Source organism: Gracilinanus agilis, chromosome X (assembly GCF_016433145.1).
Source record: "Gracilinanus agilis isolate LMUSP501 chromosome X, AgileGrace, whole genome shotgun sequence".
Lineage (NCBI taxonomy): Eukaryota > Metazoa > Chordata > Mammalia > Didelphimorphia > Didelphidae > Gracilinanus > Gracilinanus agilis.
The window spans coordinates 16,886,897-16,910,816 of NC_058136.1; the positions used below are offsets into that span (position 1 = coordinate 16,886,897).

At 38.2% G+C, this 23,920-nt stretch overlaps 1 protein-coding gene across 1 annotated transcript in view; it reads right to left on the reverse strand.

Annotated features, from left to right (window-relative positions):
- The window catches only part of GPC3 (glypican 3), a gene marked incomplete at its 5' end in the record, with an annotated part of 495,727 nt that overhangs the window by 381,895 nt on the left and 89,912 nt on the right, over window positions 1-23,920 (reverse strand). The window contains one exon of the mRNA XM_044682692.1: window positions 15,964-16,089. Within this exon, the coding sequence (XP_044538627.1) occupies window positions 15,964-16,089 (126 nt within the window). The remainder of the gene's footprint in view (window positions 1-15,963; window positions 16,090-23,920) is intronic.

Here is a 23,920-nt window from a genome sequence, read left to right on the forward strand (position 1 = left end):
AACCCAAACTCTATACCCGTCACCTTACTACAACATTTCTCCTTAAGGTCACTAATAAACAGCTAATTACCAGATTTCTTATGGCCCACCCCTCCCCTCCTTCTGGAAGACTGTGCATCAGGTTTTGAGTGGAGGTGGAGTGGTGATGTTTTGTACCATCTGTTATTATTTCGTATTAGTTAATAAGTACCTTTGCTAAAAGTGCTCGCTGAAAAAAATAGCCGTATTTAAAAAATGCTCTAACTATAAATGAAATAAATGCAAACTAAAACAACTCTGAAGTTTCACCTCACACAATCAGCTTGGCAAAGATGATAGAAAAAGGGAGAATGACAGGGGCTGGAAAGACTGCAGGAAGAGAGACACCCTGTTGGAGCTGTGAATTGATCTGACCATTCTGGGCATCAATTTGGAACGATGCCTCAAAAGTAATTTAACTGTGTGCACACCCGTTGACCTAGCAATATCACTCCTCAGTAGGCTCTCAGATGGAGCTGTGAAAGCAGAAAGACATAATAGACAGAAGCTCAGGCCAGTCATTCCCACCCCCCAGAGGTGTGCAGAGTACAACTCTAACAAAGTCCAAAGTCAAGAAGTAGGCCGGGAAAATAAGCAAACCCCCCAAAAACTGACCATAAAAGGCTATTCTAGTGATAGGAAAGTTCAAGACACAAATTCAGAAAAAGACAATGGCTTTAAAACATATAAAAAGCAAAGCCCCAACAAAAAAATTCAGGTAGGACATAAGTCCAAAAAGAATAATTATATTCTTTTTGGAATAATATCCAAATTATATTTGGACATAAGTCCAAAAAGAATAATTTATAGAATGAAAAAGAGGATTTAAAAAAATTAAAGTGGTAGAGGAAAAATTAGGAAAAGAAATGAGAGCAATGCAAGAAAATTATGAAAAGTGAATTAAAAGCTTGGTATAAAGGGTCTCCCAAAACACTGAAGGAAATAACTCCTTAAAAAGCAGACTTGGCCAATGGTAAAAGAGGTACAAAACTTCACTGAAGAAAACAACTTCTTAAAAATTAGAACTGGTCAAGTAGAAGCTAATGGTACTATGAAACATTAAAATAAAAAGTTGAAAAGACTGAAAAAAATAGAAAAAAATGTGAAATAGCTCATAGGAAAAACAACTGACTTAGAAAATAGAAATCAAAAAGAGATAACTTGAGAATTATTGGACTACCTGAAAGCCATGATCAAAAAAGAACTTAGACATATTTCAAGAAACTGCAATGGAAAAGTGACCATACATCTTCGAATCAAAGCAGAAATCGAAGTATGAAATAGCCAAGTAGAAAATGAAAGGATCCAACAAATAGTTGCCTCCTGATCCACCAGTTGCTGCAAAATGAAAGCTCCCAAGAATGTTATAGCCAAAATTCTGAGCTTTTCAGGGAGAAAATATTGCAAGCCATAAAAAAGGAATTTGAATACTGTGGAGCCATAGTCAGGGTCACAACAAGGTCTAGTAGCTATTTCTATAAAGAAGCAAAGGGCTTGGAATATGATGTTTCAGAAGGCAAAGGAGCAAGGACAATAACCTACCTAGAAAAACTAAGTATAATCCTATGGCGGGGGTGGGGATGGGAGTGGGGGTAAGAAATGGGTATTTAATGAAATAGAGAGCTTTCAAGCATTCCTGATGAAAAGACCAGCGTGGAGTGGAAAATCTGACATTCAAAAAGAAGACAAGAAGCATAAAAAGGCAAACATGAAAATAACAAATTTAAAACCTTCAATTAAAAGACTGCAATAGAAATCCTAAATAGCAAAGAAAGATTAATAAAATTGAAAGTAAAAAATTTGATGTAAAAAGTAGAAAAATTGAAAGTAAAAAATGATTAATAAATACAGGGAGTTGGTTTTATTTTAAAAATAGATAAACCATTACCTAATTTGATTTTTAAAAAGAAGAAAACCAAATTACTAGTATAAAGAATAAAAGGGTTAATGTACATCTCATAAAAATGAAATAAAATTATTAGATGGTATTTTGCCCATTTTAAGCCAATAAATCAATCTAAATAAAATGTAGGAATCTTTACAAAAATATAAACCGCCCAGATTAAGAGAAGTGAGAATAAAATATTCAAAAAAACCCTTAGAAAAAGGAATTGAACAAGGCATAAATGAGCTTTTACTTAAGGAAAAAAACAACCAAGACCAGATGGACTGACAAGCAAACTCTACTTAACATTTAAAGAACAATTAATTCCAATACCATATAAATGTTTTAGAAAAAAAAAGTAAAAAGGAGTCCTTTAGCTACTCTGATCAATACAATGATCCACAACAATTCTAAAGGGCTCATGATGAGAAATGTCATCTACTTCCAGAGACACACTGATGAAATTTAAATGTAAAATGAAACATATGTTTTTTAAACTTTATTTTTCTTGCATTTTTTGACATGGCTAATATGGAAAATATGTCTTGCATGAATTCACATGTATAATGAGTATCATGTTGCTTTCTTTCTCAGTGGATTGGGGAGGGAGCGCAGGGAGGGAAGAAATTTAGAATTTTATATAAAATGATGAATGTAAATAATAATAATAATAACAACAACAACAATAAAGGAGTCCTATCAAATTCCTTTTCTGACACACAAAAAAATCTGATGCCCAAACCATGGAAAGCAAAAACAGAGAAAAAAATAGAGGCCAATTTCCCTAATGCATATTGATGCAAAAATTTTAAGTAAAACAGTGGCAAGGAGATTACAGTAATAGCAATGTATTAAAAAGATCATATACAATGACTAGGTTGGATTTATACCAGGAATGCAGGGCTAATTCATTAGGAAAACTATGAGCATAACTGACTATATATCATATGAGTATTTCAAAAGATGTGAAAAAAGCTTTTGACAATATAAGACCCATTCCTATTGAAAAAAAGCACTAGAAAGCAAAGGAATAATTGGAACTTTTCTTAAAATGATAAGTAGTACCTATCTAAAACTAAGAGCAAACTTTACCTATAATGTGGATAAATTAAAAGCCTTTCCAATAAGATTAGAGGTGAAGCAAAGATGTTCATTATCGCCATTGTTATTCAATGTTGAACTAGCTGTAGCAATAAGACCAAAAAAATTGAAGGAATAACAATGGGCAATAAGAAATAAAACTATCACTTTCTGCAGATAATATGATGATACATTTAGAGAACTCTAGAGCTTCAACTAAAAAACTTAGTCCAAATAATTAACAACTTTAGCACAGTTGCAAGACATAAAATAAACTGAATCATTAGCATTTCTATATACTACCAACAAAACTAAACAGGAAGAGGTAGAGTCCATTTAAGATAACTGCAGAAAGTATAAAATACTTGGGAGTCTATCTGCCAAGACTCAAATAGGAAATGTATGAACACAATCACAAAACATTCTTCACACAAATAAAGATGGATTTGAACAACTGGAGAAATATTAATTACTTATGGACAAACCATGCCAATATAATAAAAATGTTAATACTACCTGAATTAATTGGCTTATTCAGTGCCATACCAATCAAACTATAAGGCTAGAAAAATTATAACAAAATTTACCTGGAGGAACATAAGGTCAAACTATCAAAGGAAAAAAAAGAGAAGGAAGGTAATTTAGCAGTACCAGATTTCAAGCTATACTCATGAAATGGTAATTATCAAATCAGTCTGATAATGGATAATAGAGTGGTTAATCAATGGGAAAAATTAGGTACACGACATATAGAAGTAAATGAGCACAGTAACCTAGTGTTTGATAAACCCAAAGATTCCATCAATTGGGGAATGGCTGAACAAATTATGGGATGGAATAGTATTGTGCTATAAGAAATGATGGAAGGGATAGTTTCAGAAAAACCTAGGAAGGCTTATATGAACTGATGCAAAGTAAAGAGAGAAAAACCAAGAGAACAATACACACGGTAACAGCAATATTGTAAAAATAATCGACTGCAAAAGACTTAGCAACTTGATCAATACCATCATTTGCAGCAATTCCAAAGGACTCATCATGAAAAACACTATCCATTTCCAGATAGAGAACGAATGGACTCTGAGTACTTATAGACTCATTTCTTCTCTTATTTTTCTTCTTTTTTTTACAACATGGCTAATATAGAAACATGTTTACGTGTCTTCATAGGTAGAATAAGTATTGTATTTCTTGCCGTCTCAATGTGTGGAGGAGCAGGTGAAGGGAGGAGAGAATTTGCAACAGAAAATTAAAAAAATTAAAGAATATAAAGATGAGTAAATCAAGGAACTCTCAACCCTCCAAATCCAATTAGGCTGCATGTAGACTGTGAACCATTTGATCTCCAAGGCCTACTTCAGACCACAGACTAGTACCTGGAACTTTCCTTAATTTGCCCTAATGTCTCATCCTCTACTTCTTGGCACCAGGCCACTAGACCCAAAAGTAGACTCTCCAGAGCTTGAGGCTCCTTCCCATTTGTAGCGAATCCATTCATTTCTATTAGGAGCTAGCCCAGGGATACAATCTACAAGGAAAACATTTTACTTTAACAAGAGTTCATGTATAACAAAAAAATATTCTAAATTCCCATCGTTCCAATTCTGTGGTAAAGGGTTTTGAGGCTAAAGAGTTAGAGATGAATGCTGTCTGCTCTTTAAATGTTTTAAGAAACTCTTTTAAGGCCCACTTTTAGTCATCCCAGTCACAAAGCATGTCTCCTTCAAATCAGGGTCTTAATATACAGTAGCTGATACATCCTTGGAGACTAACCAGAATGTCCCAATAGCTTTGTTTGAAAGCTCAAGCTGGCAAAAAGACTAACTACTTAAGCAATTAAAATCTGTAGAAAACCCAAAGTCCAGGGTATAGCTTCAAATGAAGAGTATAAAATAAAAATCTCTTAAGAACCCTGCCACTAAGTACCTCTGAGAGCCATGACATTGCCCCTCTTGGAGATATCAATTTCTGGACCTGATAAATAAGGGAGCTAGTCTAAGGGTCAGAAGAACCTAGTTCTCAATCATGGATCTGCCACTTTCCACCTGGAGCAAATAACTTAATATCTTTGATCCTCATTTTTTCTTCTGTAAAATGAAGGGGTTGGGTTAGATGGCCTTTTAAGGTCCTTTCCAATTCTAAATCTATGATCTTATTAACTTACTCTTAGTCTCGTTATTACTGGCCATGCTTCTATCCATGCACAGCCTCTTTCAATACAAACAGGAAATACATGGATGAAAAGGGAAATGTAGTTACTTCAGACACATCCAAATAGATATGGCGTCCAGTAGACCAGTCCTGTGGCTGAATGGCTTGGTTTTTAATCTACACTTTGCATCTAGATGTTTTGGCATATTTTTAATTCTTTTCAAATAAACTCAAGGATGTAAGACAGTATCTATGTGATATCAAATAGGCAGATATTTGGAAACTCCTGTGCTACTGCCCTTTGGAAGAGTTTTGTCTTTGTTGCATATCACAGATAGTAGGATATCAGATGTGACCTAGCCCCACCAATTACTGAACAAGTCCTTCCACGAGAACCCCAGAAAAGTGGTCATCAGCCTTTACTTGCAGACCTCCAGTGATGGGAAGTCACTCTCTGCTGGGTGAGCAGACCCACTCTATTTGGAGAAGCAATAATTATTATGAAGTTGTGGTTTTGGTTTTGGTTTTCTGAAATTGAGTGTCATTTTGCCTCTTTAAAACTTTTTACCTACTGTTTCTAGTTCTTCCCTCTGGAACCAAAGAGCACAAGGTGAATCTGTATTCCACATGACAGCTTCTTCAAATATCCAAAGATAGCTCTGTGGTCCTTGTACATGCCTCCATACTAAACATCCCCAGTGTCTTCGGTAGTTGATTATCTTGCTTCATAAAGACTTGAGACCCTTCAGCATCCTGGTCACTTTCCTGAATATCTTTCCTAAAAACTCAGAATTGAAAGCAACATTCAGGCTATGATCCGATCAGTGGAGGGGACAATGGGAGTACTATTTGGATGTCTTTGAACACCAAGTCTCTTGTAAGTACCTTAGCTTTTTTAGATGTCCCATCACACTTTCCAATGCCATGTTTCAAGTTATCTTGTATTATTTCCTCTTTTGCAGAATTCTCCTTGCATCAATTCACATCAATCTTCCCATTCCCCCCTTCCATCCTTTCTATTCTTCATTTCTTACATGACAGGAAAACTCATCTTCCTGAGTTCAGACCTGGCCTCAGATACTTATCATCTGTGACCCTGGGCAAGTCAGTTCATCCTGTTTGCCTCACTTTCCTCATCTATGAAATAAGTTAGAGAAGGAAATGGTCAACTGCTCCAGTATCTCTGCCAAGAAAACCCCAAATGGAGTCACAAAGAGTCAGACACAACTGAAACAAATGAACGACTACAATGCACTATTAGTTCATATGAAACTTGCAGTTTGCTGAAACCCCAGATCTTTTCATAAAAAGTCTCGTCTACCCTATATGGCTCTCCTATCCTGTTCTTAGTACTGGTGATTTTTAAAGCCGAAAGTACAGCATATTTGTAACATTTCAAATTTGGCTCCTTATTCTCTTTAAACCTTTTGGGATACAGACTTATTAATTAGTTTTGTCTTTGCTCCATCTAGAAACCTCCTGGTCAGCACCTCTATCTTCATGTCCATGTAGTTTTTAGTGTATAGAATCATAAGCATCTCCTGAGTGTGTATCAGTGGTTCTTGAGGGACATATATAAGGCGATTTTAAGGGAATTAAACCCAAGTGATCCAGGGCTTTTCTCCAGGGTAGAGAATGGTACACTTAATTAAGGGCCAAGGTTATAATAGCCTCCCAGCTATTTACAGGGCCCTGTTCTGGGTTCAAAAGAATGCCGCTGGCAGCAGGTCTGTGGTGTACAAGGAGACTTCCAGAAACAAGAGGGCAACAAACAAAAGGAAAGCTCTTACAATATGGAACTTTGAACTGACTTTTTACATAATGGATTACTGGTTCCCCACTTTACCCCCCTCTCCCATCAGTTCAATCATTCATCTTGTTTTGCTTTTTAGCTGGGCATGAGCTTTGTCTGTAGCCATTTAAAATGGATTTCACATAACAAGACCAAATCATCCCCACTTGAGGGCCATTTGTGAACACTGGCTAGCATGGTATAGATAATTACCTCTAATGCTTCTTCCTAATCATCTACTAGGACAGTTAATAGAGAGGCTTTTTTCTTAAACAAGGCTTTCCATAACAGTTCTTGGAACATCATTTCCTATAATTATTGTGTTTCCATTTAAGCTAAGAGTAGGCCCTGCCTTCTGCCTGAATTGCCTGGCCTTGTCTCTGGCTGGGGCTCAGGCCCAGTCTACCTGGATGCTGCTGACCTTGTCTCCTCCTGGAGCAGGGACTGCTTCACACTTTACCTCTCACCTACCCTGCCTTGTTGCTGCCCAGGGCTTCCACAGGACTTTGGCAATCTTTTTTGTGAAGTCCTGGACTGGCTGGAGGAGTTTGACATCTGGATCTCTCTGTTCTTCTTTCGTCTTACTCCTTCTGCTGCATTTTAGGGCTTTCCTAGGGGCTGGTAAGGGATCTGGGCTCCTCTTCTAACATGCCGACATCTTCCCGTCATTCCCCTATCACAGTGCATGCCACCCACATTCAATGGGTTACATGCAATAAATACAAGCCCGAGGGAAAATAGACTACATAGAAATAAAGCAATGATATGTGTCACAAACTGAATGATACAGATCAGACAAGAAGTCCTGTGTAAGAGTTACCATAAGTGGCTGGATAGCAAGGTTTTCCAGAACAACCAAATGTACAGTCATGTGCAATACACATGATACCACGGTTTTGTACAAGCTGCTTCAAGGCAGGGACTGTTATATTTTTATCTCGGAGTTCCCTATTCCAAGCACAGGGTCTGTCCCATAGACGGTGTTTAGTGAGGTTTTTTTCTGACTGTCTGATTGCTCTAGTGCAGAAAGTAACCAGACACACAGATCACATTTATTGTGGTTAGTCATTTTAGTCACACCCAACTCCTCGCGACCCCATTTGGGATTTTCTTGGCAAAGATACAAGAGTGGTTTGCTATGTCTTCCTCCAGCTCATTTTACAGGTGAGGAAATAGGCCAATAGGGTAAAGTGGCTTGCCCAGGGTCATACGGCTAGTACATGTCTGAGGCTAGATTTGAACTCGGGTCCTTTCTTGACTCCAGGCCTGGTGGTCTACCTACTATACCACCTAATTACATAAATGTAATACATGCTCAGCTTTAAACTGATAATGATAAAGCACATGGTACATAAGATAAAGGTACACAAGACAGCAAAAAATGGGTAGTTACATACATATTACATGGGCCCCATTAATAGGTGTCATCTGCCTTTGTGGGCAAACTACCTTCCCATTACTCAGAGAGAGAGCTCTGGCACTTCTACAATGGCATTCCCTAAACTTTACGGCCTTGCTATCTCCTGACACACTGCTGTCTAGTTCTAATCTTCAGCTTGTGGATAACCCTGGCTGATGCAACACACCCTTAGGTCCATTGCCCCTTAGTAGCAATCTCAGGATTCTGAGTAGCCTACTGTGTCTTCAGCTCCCACTGGCTCAGGCCCTGTAGATTGCCTTTATCTACGAGGGACCTCTGAATGGATAGTTATCAAGTAGGAAAGTGGCATCTGTAGCAAATCCATTCAAACTAGAGTTTGCTCCAGAGTTTGTTTGCACTTCCTGAATTTATTAGTACTCTTACTGTGTGATAGTCTGTAAAAGATGTGTTTAGTATTTTTGCCATCTTACACTTTTAATTTATCTGGGCCTTCATACATATGGAACTTTCACATTTTTCCGTATGGCACTGGGAAAGATGTATATTCTTTAGTGGTCCCATTCGAATGGTGCCTAAGTCTTTTAGCTCAAAATTTTCCAACAATTTATTTAATTTTATGTTTTTGCTTTTGGTTCTCTTTCTGTTAGATTTGGCCAACCCTATGAAAAGAACACAAAAGTCTCCTAATATTATTGTGTTACTATGTGATTTTTGTCCATTTTTCCTTTATGAATTTAGATGCTGTGCCAGTTGCGGTATATAAACTTAATGGTGATATTGATTCTTTATCTACGGTTCCTTTAAGCATAATGTGATCATCTCAAATTTTCTCTGTTTATATTGTGAATTTTTTCTCCTGAAAGCATGATTTAAATTCTTTTTTTTTTGGACTCTCCTGATGCAAAGTAAATTTTTTATTGCCTCTCATTTTTATTCCATACATAAAAGATTGTATATTTTTGTTTTCTCATCAAACTTATCACTTTCATGTTATTGTATTATTTAATTCATTAGAGTTGGGTTTATTTTTTCCTCTATTTGTGCTTCCAGATTTTTAAAAATTGAGATTTTAAAAAATCCACTTTCCCCTTTTCAGTTGGTACCTCGTCCCTACAATGTTATCTAATTCTTCACCTCTTCCCCCCAACCCTTCCTTGCCACCGGAACCTCTTCTTCCTGGCTTATACCTCCTCTGCTATGTCTAGGCTCGGAGCACTGGCAGTCTTTAGGGTCTCACGTTGGAGCTCTGGTTGGCTTCCCTACCATTGCCATGGTATTTCAGCCTATTTACCCAAGCTCATGCTGGCTTTCCTAGTGGGACTTCTCTTCTGGTGTGGTGGTATCTGGTTGTCTCGTTGTATAGTCCTGGGCTGCATGAAGGAGTTTACTAATGTATCTCTGTGGGTCTCTTCTTCACTTTTGATTTTGGTCCCTTTTGAGATCATTACTGGCATTTCTCTGGTGGAGCCAGGTTCCTCTGTGTCCTTTCCCCCTGCCATCTTAGCGAGAATGCCTCCATTTCTCAATTATTCAGCTTCCTTTTAGTGATATTTTATTTACATAATTTATATCACTGTGTATAATGTTCTTTTGGTTCTATTTATTTCTCATTGTATCAATTCATACAGATCTCCCCATGCTCTCTGGCTTCCTCATGTTCATTATTTCTTACTGCATAATAATATTCCTAACATTCGTATGCCATGGTTTATTCAAACACTCCTCATATGATGGACACTCATTTCATTTCTAGTTCTTTGCTACCATAAAAAATCTTACTATGAAAATTTTGGCCCTTTGCTTCTGCTTTTGCATCCTTGGGGTACATAGCCCATAGGAGGATTGCTGCGTCAAAGGGGATGAATCATTTATATGTTTCTTCTTTAAATTCTGTGAACCCATTTGCTTCTAGAAGGGGTTAATAATTATACCTTGTGTGGGAGGGGTGTCAGCTGCTGAGTTTCCTGAGTTATCTGGGCAAGATTGAACTGGGTGGGATTCCAGAGAAAGTATACCTCAGTCCTTCATGTCTGGAGGAAGCCTTAGTTATATATAGGGATCACATAAGCTTTCCCTGTAGATCAGTAAAGAAATTTACTTAACAATCGAAGTTGTCACTTAAAATATAAGATTCTGATCGGAAGCTACTCCATTGGACAGGCATTCAGAGACTGCTTCATGGTACCACATATGCCCATGTGCTCAGTATACCAATGTAGTTAGTAATCACTGGCCAGAAAGAATACTGAGGTAGAAGGCAAGACATTTGCAGAAGGCCTTTCATCCTAAAGCTTTGTGACAGAAGGCAAGTCATTTCTTTTTTTTATTTCTGTATCACTTTGAGATTTATTTATTTTTTCATTTAAGTCTTGGTTTCCTATTCTGTAAAATGGGCATCATAATAATTAGCCAACAAATGTTTATCAAGTACTTACTCTGTGCCAGCCATTGTGCTAAATGTTAGGGGTTCAACAAAGAAGTAAAAAATAGTCCCTGGCCTCAAGGAGCCCACAATCTAATGGAGGAAACAAGCCAATCGATATGAACAAACAAGCTATAAACAGAATAAATAGGAAATGATTTTTCAAAGGAAAGTACTAGAATTGGGGGGGGGGGGGGCTAAGAAAGGCTTTTCATAGAAAGATGAGCTTTTTGTTGGGACTTAAAGGAAGCCAGGGAAGTCAGTAGTTGGAGTGGAAAAGAGAACATTCCAGGCATAAGAAACAGCCAGAGAAAATGCTTGGAGCAGACAAGAATGTCTTGTTTGTGGAAAAGCCAAGAGCCTAGTTTCACTGGATCAAAGAGTACCTGTTGGAGAGTGAGTGTAAGAAGACTGGAAAGGTGGGAGTAGTCTAAGTTATTAAGGGCTTTCAAGGCCAAATAGAGTATTTTAAGAACTGATCCCAAAAGTGATAGGGAGTTCCTGGAGTTTACTGAGTGAGACAGTGATATGGCAGGACTTAAGCTTTAAGAAACGCACTTTTGGGGAGCAGCTGGGTAGCTCAGTGGAGAGAGCCAAGCCTAGAGATGGGAAGTCCTGGGTACAAATCTGGCCTTAGATACCTCCCAGCTGTGTGACCCTGAGCAAGTCGCTTAACCCCCATTGCCTACCCTTACCACTCTTCTGTCTTAGAACCAATACATGATATTGATTCTAAGGCAGAAGGTAAGGGTTTAAAAAAAAAGAAACATACTTTTGGCTCCAAATGGAGAATGGATTAGAGTAGGGAGAGACTTGAGGCAGACAGACCCACCAGTAAGCTATTATAACAGTCCAACTTCTATTGCCTAATAGGGTTGTTATGAGAATAAAATGAGATTATTCATATAAAACACTCTGTCATCATAATGTAAATAGTCTAAATGGAAGTCTAAATCGTCCAGTGATGGGTCTATCATATATTTTGCCATTATCCCTATCAGTGGCATGCCTGGTGAAGTAGAAAGGATCAAAGTCAGAGGACCTGGGTTGAAATTCTGGTTCTGATGTTTACAACCCGGGTGATCCTAAACAAGCCATTCAGCCCTCCTCTGCCTGTTTCCTCAACTGTAAAACAAGAATCATTATATTTCAACTACCTACCTTAAAAGTACTAGAGAAATTGTTGTTACAAGAAACATGTTCTTAAAAACAGCCCATTATGTTATGCACAAGTACGCAGGATATTTATGAAGCCAAGGATCACCATCTTTCCTTGTGCAAACTTAAAAAAAAAATCTTCAATAACAAATAATCTTTCATGAGAACCAGTAGCTCATTCCATAAAGCAATGCAGTTACTTTCCTATATGACAATGGCACTATTCACATTCTCTCATTGCTTCTTGAAATAGGAAAGAGCCATACTGAGTCCCCATTTTCTAACCTGATTACCCTTCTACCCTGGTGACCAGTAGTGCCCATTTGTGGGCCTCCATGTACTCTAAAGGAAGAAGAATGGGAAGGAATTTTCCAACTGTACAAGGTTAAAAGCCGCATACTAGGATGGCACTCATTTACCTTGACCTCACTGCCATTAGGCTCTGACTGCCATAGGGCGCTGACCCAGACAGCTCAATCAACACAGGAGCTATGGTGTCTTCTGTCCAGGCAACTGGAAGAAGTAAGATCACACAATCACAGGATGCCAGAGCCAGCAAGGAACCTTCTAGCCTACCCTGAGGGAGCTGAGGCTTTGGAGGAAAAGCACAGGTTTTGGAGTCACAACATTTGGGTTCCAGTCCTAGTTTTGCTACTTTGTGGCTGGACAACATTAGGCAAGTGACTGTGCCTCCTTGGGCTTCAGCTTCCTTCTCTCTACAAAACGAGGGTAATAATTCCTGCTCTGCCTTCCTCACGGGTTTGCTGTAGTGCTAAATGATTTAATATACATCCAAAGTGCTTTGTCGATTATAAAGGGCTATGCAAACATGTGCACTCATTATTTTAGAGAGGAGGAAATCAATGCTCAGAATGAGAAAGAGAATTGCTCAAGGTCACACAGAAAGACAGAGGCAGAGCAGAGACTAGAATTGACTCCTGACTCCTGACTCCCAGTCCAGTGCACTTCCTATTCCATTCCACTGCTGGTCTTTACACATTTTATTTTTTAAAAAATGTTTACTAAATGTTTCCAGTTTCCTAACCATTCTTGATTTCTGAATGATTCTTTTAATTCAGTTGCTCATCACACATGGAAAGAGATGGGTGCAGCAGTGCCTTGTAATTATTCCTCTTTACTGATTGTTTAGTCACTTTCCACCTTCAAGCAAATTCTTCATGCAATAGTCATGGACCGTGAATAAGAGCACAACACATACAGCTAAGCAATCAAAGCTTCAAAATTGTCAGTGAAATTACTTCTTAACTGACTACATCTCCTCTTCCTCATCCCCTCTCCTCTTACCAAAAAGGATGGGAAGCAGGATAATGAGGCAGCAGAAGGAGCCAAAGATAAAAATAGACAATTCTGGGCTTTCACAAATTCCCAAGGGCTGAGATTGTGGCTATGTGTCAATATACGTTAGAGATGCTCATAGAATTTTTACAACCCTCACCTTCAAACATAAAAATGGAGACAAAATACAGCCTCATAGGGTGCTGGTGAGGAATGCACTGGTCAAGTCCCAGACTAAGACAATGTCATATCTAGGAAGGGCATGTCCAATTCATCTATGACTAATTTTAGATACATAATCTCGACTGGGCCCTCACTACAGCAAGGCAATCTTTCTATGTCTCCACGATCCATTCACACCCCACCAGTTGCTGTTATACATCTTTTAATCTCTCCTCAAGCTTCTCACTGTACCTCTCTCCTCACGCTCTCAGCCCCAATATGTAATAGAAAAAAAGTGAGGAAGTTTTCTGAGAGCTACTACCTCTTCTCCCCTTTTCCTCATCTCACATCACTCAGATATCTTCTCATATCATCTCCTCAATCTGTCTCACATGAATAAGTGGTCCTACTTTTGGCAAGGTATTTACCTTCCTACAGGTACCCTTGATCTCATAATGTGTCATCTTTTTCAGAAGATGGCTCCCTCTGCCCCTACTCTCTCACTAATATTCAATCTCTCCTGTCTCCTCCATCTCTACAAAACAAAATAAAACAAAATCTTGCATGATTTCACCTAGTTATTGTTCTATATCTCTTCTTCCCTTATTGGCTAATGACCTCAAGAAAATCATCTGTAACCAAAGTTCCTCTAAATCACTTTGCAATCTGGCTTCTGACAATATCACTTAATACAGTGATGGGCAACCTTTTGAGCTCGGTATGTCAAAATTCGCCAAAAAACCGAGCATAACTTGGGTGGTGTCGCTTTGAGAAAAAAACCATAATTTTGCAATATTTATAGTTTAAACAAAAATGTATAATTGTAATATGTAACTGTATTTAATAAACAAAAATAGGTAAATTAATATAGGTAGAATTGTCATCTATAGTGCACAGAGTGTCTACACTATAGCAAATGTTTCATCTTTGCCATGCAGCCCCACACTTCTCTGTATGCGCTACTGACACGCATGTCATAGGTTTGCCATCGCCAACTGAATAGAAACTGACCTCTCCAAAGTTACCTGTGACCTTTCCATTGTCAAATCTGCTGGCCTTTTCTCAATACTCATCAAACTTGGACATGTCCAATCACCTTCTTTTCTCAGATATTCTCTTTAGGTTTTCATGACACTGCTTTCTCCTGAATCTCCTCCTACCTTTCTGACTAGTCCTTCTCAGGCTCCTTTAGTAGATCTTCATCCAGGACATAACCATTAATAGTGTGGCCCCCAAGTTCTGACCTGGGCCCTCTTCTTCCTCTTTCCTCAGTTCTAATGGGTTCAATTTATATCTTGATGCAGATGCTTCTTTCATCTATATATGAGCCCTAACCTCTCTCCTGAGCTCCACTCATATCAGCAGCCACCTTTAGGACCTCTTGAACTAGATGTCCTATAGGCACATCAATGTCAATATCCCCCAAACTAAAGCCAGCACTTTTCCTATTGCCCTCCTCAACTTCTGTACTATTGCTAAAGCCATCACCACCCTGCCATTAAGCCATCCTCAACTCACTCCCACTCATTCCACATATCTAATCTGTCGGCAAGTCTTATTGCTTCTCTTTTCATGTCTGTTGTCTATATCTCCTTTCCATCCACACAGCCATCATCCTAATGTAAGCCATCAGCACTTCATATTCTTCACTGCTCAGAAGGCATCTTCCCTCTGAAATTATATTCCATCTATACTCTCTCTCTCTATATATATATATATATATATATATGCATATACACACATGTGCTTGTGTGTATGCATGTATACACACATGTGCCCATATAGATGATATATTCTGGGCACAGAAGTTTTTAAAAGGACAATGTTCTTGTAAGTTGTCTCCTCCATGAGGAAGTGAGTTTCTTGAGGGCAAGGGGACAGTTTTGTCTTTCTTTGCATCTCCAACACTTACTACCTGTGTTTGTCACAAAGTAAGTACATAATTAATGTGTGTTAACTAAATGACTAGTCCAAGCTAGAGGGGACCCGGAGAGATTATCTAGCTCAGTTTGCTTAGTTTAAAGATGAAATTAACTTAGGCCAATTAAGGGGAAGGATGTGTTATTACTTACACACTTGATAAACTATAAAATGCTGGACAAGAAAGCTGGGATCATGCCTCCTTTGGGTAAGTCATGAATTTGACACTTTGTGCACAATAAAATAGGGGAAGGGAGAGATGCGATTCTTCTTGCTGGCATTAAAAGCCTTCCACAAGCTGACTCCAACAGATCTTTCCAAGCTAATTTCATATTATTTCCAAGCATGCACTCTGTTTCATCCAAACTGGCATACTTGATGTTTTCCATGCACATGCAACATTCAGTCTGCTGCCTTTATCTCCTTTTACAGGCTATCCTGCATGCCTGAAACATTCTACCACCTTCCATATACCTCTTGGAAGCCCTAACTGCCTTTTTAGTCTCAGCTGAGTACCACCCAGTAGAATCAAGGTCCTCAGGGGCCCGTTGGTCTTGTTTTTCCTTGTCTTTGTAGCCTAAGCACCATGTATACGGCAAGTGCTTATTATATGCATATCAAATTGATCTTTCATGGCACCCAGAGAGCAAAACTCATGTGTTACTCAACTAAGGCTCCATCTAGCATCAAAAACTCACCTTTCCACAATTTCTTGTCCATTCCAGCAAAAGGTATCATTTTCAACCACTGGACTGTGGCTGCAGATATAGCCAGGGAGAGCACTATAAAAGTCACTCTGTGATCTCAACTTTGCGATCAGTTCCCTGAAAAGAAAAATACCCAACATTAGATGAACATGAAAATCTCATTTCTTGATGGCTATCCCAAAGGTTTGATCAACTAGGCTGTTTAGAGAGTCCTAATAAAGATATTTCTAACTTACATTCACAAAATGTTAGGGCCCATTCTGATCCAATCCCTTCATTTTACAGATGGGAAAGGACTTTCTCATGGTAACAGCTAATAAGGTAGCAGAGTCAGAAACTGAACTTAAGTCTTAGGGACTTGACTTAAGGCCAGAACTCTGTATTATCACACAATTATTTCATTCTGCTTTATATCACATTTATATAATAATAAGCCAATAATTACTCATAACAAACTGTAACATTTAATAACAGAAATGATAACATTAACCTCTCCCAATAAACTGAAGACTCTTCAGCAAAAGAGTCTGTACCTTGTTCCCCACAGTATCCCTAAGCTCAGTGCTGTCAGCAGAGAGCTTTTTGATGATTGTTTGTCAAATGAAATATGTGCAAGTGAATATGAACTTGAAGGACTTAGGGAGTTAGAAGACTATACTTTATTGTCATAGAGAGTTATGTGAGACTCAGAGAGGTTGCCACTTACTTATGGTTGACCGAGTAGGATCAGAGATAGTGTTTAGAGCAGTGGCTCCCAAACTTTTTTGGCCTCCCGCCCCCTTTCCAGAAAAAATAGTACTTAGCTCCCTGGAAATTAATTTTTTTTTAATTTTAATAGTAATTAATAGGAAAGATAAATGCACCTGTGGCCATCACCGCTCTCCTGGATCACTACAGCACCCACTGGGGGGGGGAGTATTGCCCACTTTAGGAATCACTGGTTTAGACCAAGATCTTCTTGATTACATTGCTCCCAAAGTACATGGAAACAAAGACTAACATGGGAGCAGTTAGGTCCCCAAATCTAGAGATAGTCTAGGCCAGTCATGGGCAAACTTTTCAAAGAGGGGGCCAAAGGAAAGGAAATGCTCATCTGTCAGTCTGTTTCTAAGGCAACTCTTTCAAAGTTTCATTGTATTGTATCCTACTCATTGTATTGGTCAAATCAGGAATAATGTTGCGCTGCTGGATAGAACATTTCAGGGGGCCGTAGTTTGCCCATCACTGGTCTAGGAGATACTCATAACTGAGGAATGTCAATGGGACCTAGGGATGAATGAACAAAATGGACCATTTTCAAATAATAACAACTCACTTTTTTCAGCACATGAAGGCTTATAATATATATGTAAACTTTTAAAATTATTTTTATTTTTATTTCACTTGACACCTATAAAACATGCAAAGATATGAACAAGAGCCAGAGACAGTACCAGCAAATCATAAGCAAAAACAAAGTATCAGATTACCAAATGAAACTGATGAGAAATAAGATAATCCAAATAGGTAAAATGATTTAAAAAAGGATTACTATACCCACGTAAACATGGCCTCTTATTATATGTTCATCTTTTTTAAACCCTTACTTTCTGTCTTAATATCAGTCCTAAGACAGAAGAGCAGGAAGAGCTAGGAAATGGGGGTTAAATGACTTACCCAGGGTCACACAGTAAGTGTCTGAAGCCAGATTTGAACCCAGGTTCTCCTAACTCCAGGCCTGGAGCTCTATCCACTGTGCCATCTAGCTACCCCTTGTATATTAAATCTTTTTTGAAATCTTTTACCTTCTGCCTTAGAAGCAATACAGTGAATTGATTCCAAGGCAATAGAAAGGAAAGGGTGAGGCAGTGGAAGTTAAGTGACTTGCTCAGGGTCACACGGTGTATATTAATTTTTAAAAGATTTGTACATTACATTTGTACAAAATTTGTACATTAAATTTAACAAGGTATGTCAGCATCACCCATTGTATTTCCTATGAGTTTTGTTGCTCTTTGATTCTGTCATTTAACAAGCTATAGTTAGTGTGCAATACCATTCCTCTACACAATTTCCCACGCCTTCCCATACTTCTTTGTGTTCTGCACAGTTATTGCTTATGGCACAATAATACTCCATTGCATTCATATATGACACTGTGTTTCAGGATAAAAAATAAGAACAAAGACTTGTAACCTACACAGAAACCTGATGGTTACAAATCTTCAAGAAGAGTCAGGAGGCAATGACTGGGCAGGGTGAGCCCTGAATAACATCACTCATATGCACATAATATATTGACTGTTATCCTAACAAACAATAAACAAACAGTTACTGATTTGGGAGTCGTTTCTAAACCAACTATCTGTGCACAGTTAGATCATCATGTCAGAGCAAATTGAAGGAAAAGCTAGATATCAGAATATGTAGCAGTTATATAACAGCTGAACATGCCAGTAGAACAGTCCAATGATATGGACTATCTTCATCTCTTAATGAAGTTTAACTAATGCAAACCAATAGCCACAATGCGGGAACCAAAGAGCTTCAAAACTAGCCAATCCACAAATGCCAGCTCTTCTTGCCAAACAGGAAAGTGTGGCAGCCAAGAGGAACAGCTGTTTAGAATAGAACCTAATTTGCAAAATCTTACAGAGGAAGGGAGTGGAAGATTATGATCAACTATCACCTCTTAAAACAGTGAGAAACAGTAGAGAGCAAAATGAGTTTGTAGAAAGCTGAGATCAAATTAAGCCAGATCAAGCCAAGAACATTTAGGATGAAACTGGAACGAGGACAACAGACAAAAAATGGAAAAGCTAAATCTACATTTCTATGGAAGACTGTTTTCTCCATCCATGAAAGTTGAGTCACCACCTTGGCCTCTATCATTACAGTTTCCAATATGCAACATAAAGAAGCAAAAATGGCATGAAAGAAAATGAATATAGAAAAAGCAGCTCTAGCATATCAAATATACAGGGACTGGAAGCAAAAGAACTTTGAGGAAATTGAAAGACAGATTCCTAAGATTCTGAAACAGAATAAGATACTGAACACATGGGAATGATCATGGGCCTTATTATTGCAAAAGAAAAAAAAGTGACCAAGAAAAAAATCATTAGCTACTGACCCATATGCCTTTTTTAACTCTCTAAAAATCTTTATAAGAATAATATATATATATATATATATATAGGAATTAATGATGACCTTGATTAAAATATAAAGAACAAGCAGGCTTTCACAAATAATACTCTGCATCACATAGTGGTTTTTATAGTAGTATTTATGGCAGTAAATTTGATTGAAAGATGCAGAGAATACTACTTGTTTCAACAGAGCTACATGAAGCCTTACAAGGTTTCTTCCAACAATGTCTCTCCTTAAAAATAGGTTAAGATTTTTTGATGGACACAACTACAAAGATAATCAGAAGATCGAAAGTTATTATGTTAAGTAAAGCATCTGGTTGAGGCCTGACATGCTATGGTCCATGGAGTCATAAAGAGTTGGACATGAATGAACAAATGAACAATAACAAAAATATCAAATTGGGAGATGTGCAACACCTTAGACATTTTCCACTGTCAAGGTCGATGCAAAATAGAGAAGGGATTCCCTATATGGATGGTGAGGTGAAGTATTATAGATGTGTTTGTTTCTGGATGATATTATGATTGATCAAGACTCAGAAGGCTGCATAGTCTCCCAAATGAGATCCTCTCATCTCAAAGAGGAAAAAATCAAGGGGATTGCTTAGATCAGTGGTTCCCAAACTTTTTTGGCCTCCCGCCCCCTTTCCAGAAAAAATATTGCTCAGCCCCCTGGAAATTAATTTTTAAAAAATTTAATAGCAATTAATAGGAAAGATAAATGCACCTGTGGCCATCATCGCCTCTCTGGATCGCTGCAGCACCCACCAGGGGGTGGTGGCGCCCACTTTGGGAATCACTGGCTTAGACTATAATATGCAGTTAGATGGGTGACTCATTACATTGGCTTATTAGCATATGTGATAACTTCCTAAAATTAAACTACAGTGCACATTCCCATTTGAATTCATAGAGGTAGTTTCCTCACAAGAAGTTCCCTCTACCAATGAAATCATAGGTCTGATCCAAAAAATTATCATAGCTGTCTTGGACACTGAAGAGCATATTATATTTGATAAAGTGCACAGTGCTTTCACCATCTCCACGTTTATCTCTTTATCTAAACATCAGACTTCTACAGAAGAGGCTTTAGAACTCTAAGACATATAACCATACTATCAAGAGAATCAAAATGGCGCCTCATCTGACAAGCAAAGGAAAACTGTACAGTTAACATGGTTAGGCAGCATGCAGATAAACTGCATGAAAGTAATGTTGCAAAAGATACCCTGAAAGAGATAAGTGACCAGAGAAGGATATAGGAGACAGTCATGCAGTGATAATAAGTAATCAAGTTGAGCGTGTACTTGATGTACATGTTCCTCTGGCATCTCTGTTATGACTCTAGAGAAAGATCCTCTGGGCTGATCACTGGAGAAATATTTATGAAAACACACTCTAGAATGGTTTTTGATCATTTTTCTTCATTGCTATTTCCCCTTTTGAGGAAAATTAGTTTTCCTCACTTTTAGGAATTAAACTGGCTAGTGCTTTGACAATTTTATTGGTCTTTGAATTTTTTTCCTTGGGAGCAGCTAGGTGACTCATTGGATTGAAAGCCACACCTTGAGACAGGAGGTCCTGTGTTCGAATCTAGCCTCGGATACTTCCTAGCTCTGTGACCCTGAGCAAGTCACTTAACCCCCCCATTGCCTAGCCCTTAATGCTCCTATGCCTTGGAACCAATATACAATATTAATTCTAAGATGGAAAGTAAGGGTTAAAAAAACTCAACTTTTTCTTTCACTTCTCAATTCAGTTATTTTTTGTTTTCAAGTGTTTATTTCACCTTTAAGTTCCAAGATGTTCTCTGTTGTGCATGTTTTAGGGTTTATTAATTTATTGACTTTGTAATTTCTTTTTAGCCATATGCTCAGGTTTTTCCTTTGTTAATATACATTGTCAAGAATATAAATTTGCCTCAGAGGGATGCTCTAGCTGTATCCCATGTATTTTGTACTATAACCTTGACTTTAATATAATCCTTAAATTATTTCTATAATTTGCTCTTTGACCCACTCATTATTTAGCAAATCATTTTTTAGTCTCCACTTAGGCCTGCATCTGTTGGCACATTCCTTTATTGATTGCTGTTTTTATTACCTTATGGTCTGTAAGGAAGTGTTTGAAATTTCTGCCTTTTTGCATTTATTCATGAGCTCTTTATGCCATAGGAAAAAATGATCAATTTTGGTGAAAATCTCAAGTGTGTTTGAGAAAAAGCAAACTTTTCAATATTTCCATTCAGTTGTTTACATGAGTATATTAAAACCTGTCTTTTCAGAACTCTGTTCAAATCTATAGACTCCTTCCTCTTGGACCTCTCTCCTCCACTGGTTTCCAGGATGCTGCTCTTTCCTGGTTCTCTCTGTGCATTCCTTCTCAGTCTCTTGTGCTGGTTTCTCTCTCTCCCGCACAAAAAGTGTGGGTGTCCCCCACGTTTCTGTGCTGGGCCCTCTTCCCTTCTGTCTCAACACTCTCTCCCTAGGCATCTCAACTACTGCGATGATTGCCCAATTGGCCTCCCTGCTTCAAGTTTCTCCTCCCTCACATACATCTTCCATAGAGAACCCCAAAGTGCTTTTCCTTAAGTACACGATTGACCATATGCATCTTTAATTCGACCACCTCCACTGACCCCTTTTTCCTCTAGGATAAAACACAAGTTTCTCTGTTTAGCCCTTCTCTCTAGCTCCATTTACATCATTCCCCTTTGGACAAGCCACAGTCTAGGCATGCTGGCCTCCTTGCCACCTCTCCACATTACCATCTCTTATCTCAGTGCCATTGTACTGAGCCTTCCCATGCCTGGAATGCAAAGCCTCCTTACCTTAGCTTCAGAGAATCTTTGTCTTCTTTGAAAACGCAGCCTCTTCTAAGCAAGGCCTTTCTTGAGCTCCCGGAACTGCGAGCCCCCTGCCTCCCAAATCACCTTGCATTTATTTTGCATTTGTTTCCTATACGCCTATATAGATATACACTCTCTGATAGACTCGAAGTTTCCTGACAGTGGGGATTGGGGTTTGTTTTCCTTTATATTTTTATCCCCAACATGGAAAACAGTGACTGGCACATAGCAGATGTTGAATTCAGGCCTGACAATTGATTTCTCTTTTCTAAACTCCAGTTATATACATTGCCACTGTCTGCTGGACAGCTCCACCTGGAGGCCCTATTAGAATTTCAAGCTCAACATGTTCAAAATGGAAGTCTCTACCTTCCCTGCTATAGTGACTCCACCAAAGTGCCCTATTCCCATCATACTTTCTATCACTCAAATTTACAACCTCAGAGCCATCCTTGATTCTTACCACTCTCTCACTTGCCAGATCCAAATCGGTTGCCAAGTCTTAGGGATTTGGCTCCCACAATATCTCTGGCATCTGTCCCCTCCTTTCCACCCACAGAAACTCATTTAATTTCATTTGTAGCATACTCAAATAGTCTTCAAAGTTCTATTGATTTCTGCCACTGATATTTGAATTTGTTCTGCTGCCTCTGCCATTCTATCCTTTGGGGAGTCTACCATTTTGTTGAGAATCATCCTCTCAAATGTAATTTTGCTTAACTGCCTTCCCTGACTCCTCCTTTTTGTTCATTGATAGAAGGGATGGCTTGCTGGAGTGAGGGTGGGAGCGGTGATAGATATATTCAGAAATAAAAGTGACAAAAAGAAGAGACATCAACTAAAACTGTTTTTAAATTAAGGAAAATCTCCAGATTTTCCAGATTGGTGAATCTCCTATCCACATGTGTTTGCTCTTCTTTTCCTGAATTTAATTCTATCTTTATGATGTTGGTTCTTCCTTATTTTCTCTTGTTGAGCTCATTAACCATCCTAAAGCTTTGAGCTACATCTACTTCCTTTTTAAGGTGTTTCTTCCTTATGGAATCTGTTCTTCCATTTCTTTTATCTCATAATATTTATTCATTGTGTTGGAGTCTTCTCATTTTTCTTACTCATGTCTTTAGTTAGTATTTTTTTTCTCTGTAAGATTTTCTCTGATCAAGGATTTTCTGTGTGTGTGTGTGTGTCTTGTTTGTTTCTTTGTTTAGAACAAGTGGTGTTATTTTTGAAGTGATATAGAGAGGCTGGTCTCATTCATTTTCTATTTTTTTTTTCAGTCATTTTCCAGCCAATCTATAAAGCATTTTCCTCACAACCATCCTGTGAAGTATCTCATCATTTCCATTTTATAGATAAGGAAACTGAGGCTCAAAGATGTGAAAAGGGGAAGGGAAAAAGCATGATTAGGTATCATGTGCCAGGCACTGTGCTAAATACTTTACAAATACAGTTTTGCCATAACACATTTAAAAATACAAATTTGTTGCAGCCCAATTGCTATATTATGGGAAATTTTGATCATAATATGAATTCTGAGTTTGATCTGCAGGATAGAATATAGCAAACCGCCCAGCTTCGCAACAGCTCACGAGCCACAAACTTCACATGTCTGACAAGGTAAAGTGCCATATTTATTGTATATCTTTTGGTACACTGGGAGTTGTAGGTAGAGAAGAGCTGGTATGCACCACCCCTAACCCCTTCTCTGCTATGACCTTCAGCCTACTCGACTTGCTAGGGATTTTGTGCAGCCCAAGGACCAAGATGTAGTCACTGTTTGTTGTAGTATTTATGTATTTCTTAACCATGTGACATGTATAATTCCATGCTACCATCTTTATTAGGTTACTATCTCTTTTTGTGTGTGTCACTGACAAACTTTTTTCTAGTTATTTTTTATTTCCATATTGTGTATCTTTGTAAGAGAATAATCATATAAACAAAGACCCAAATAAATGAGTGAAAA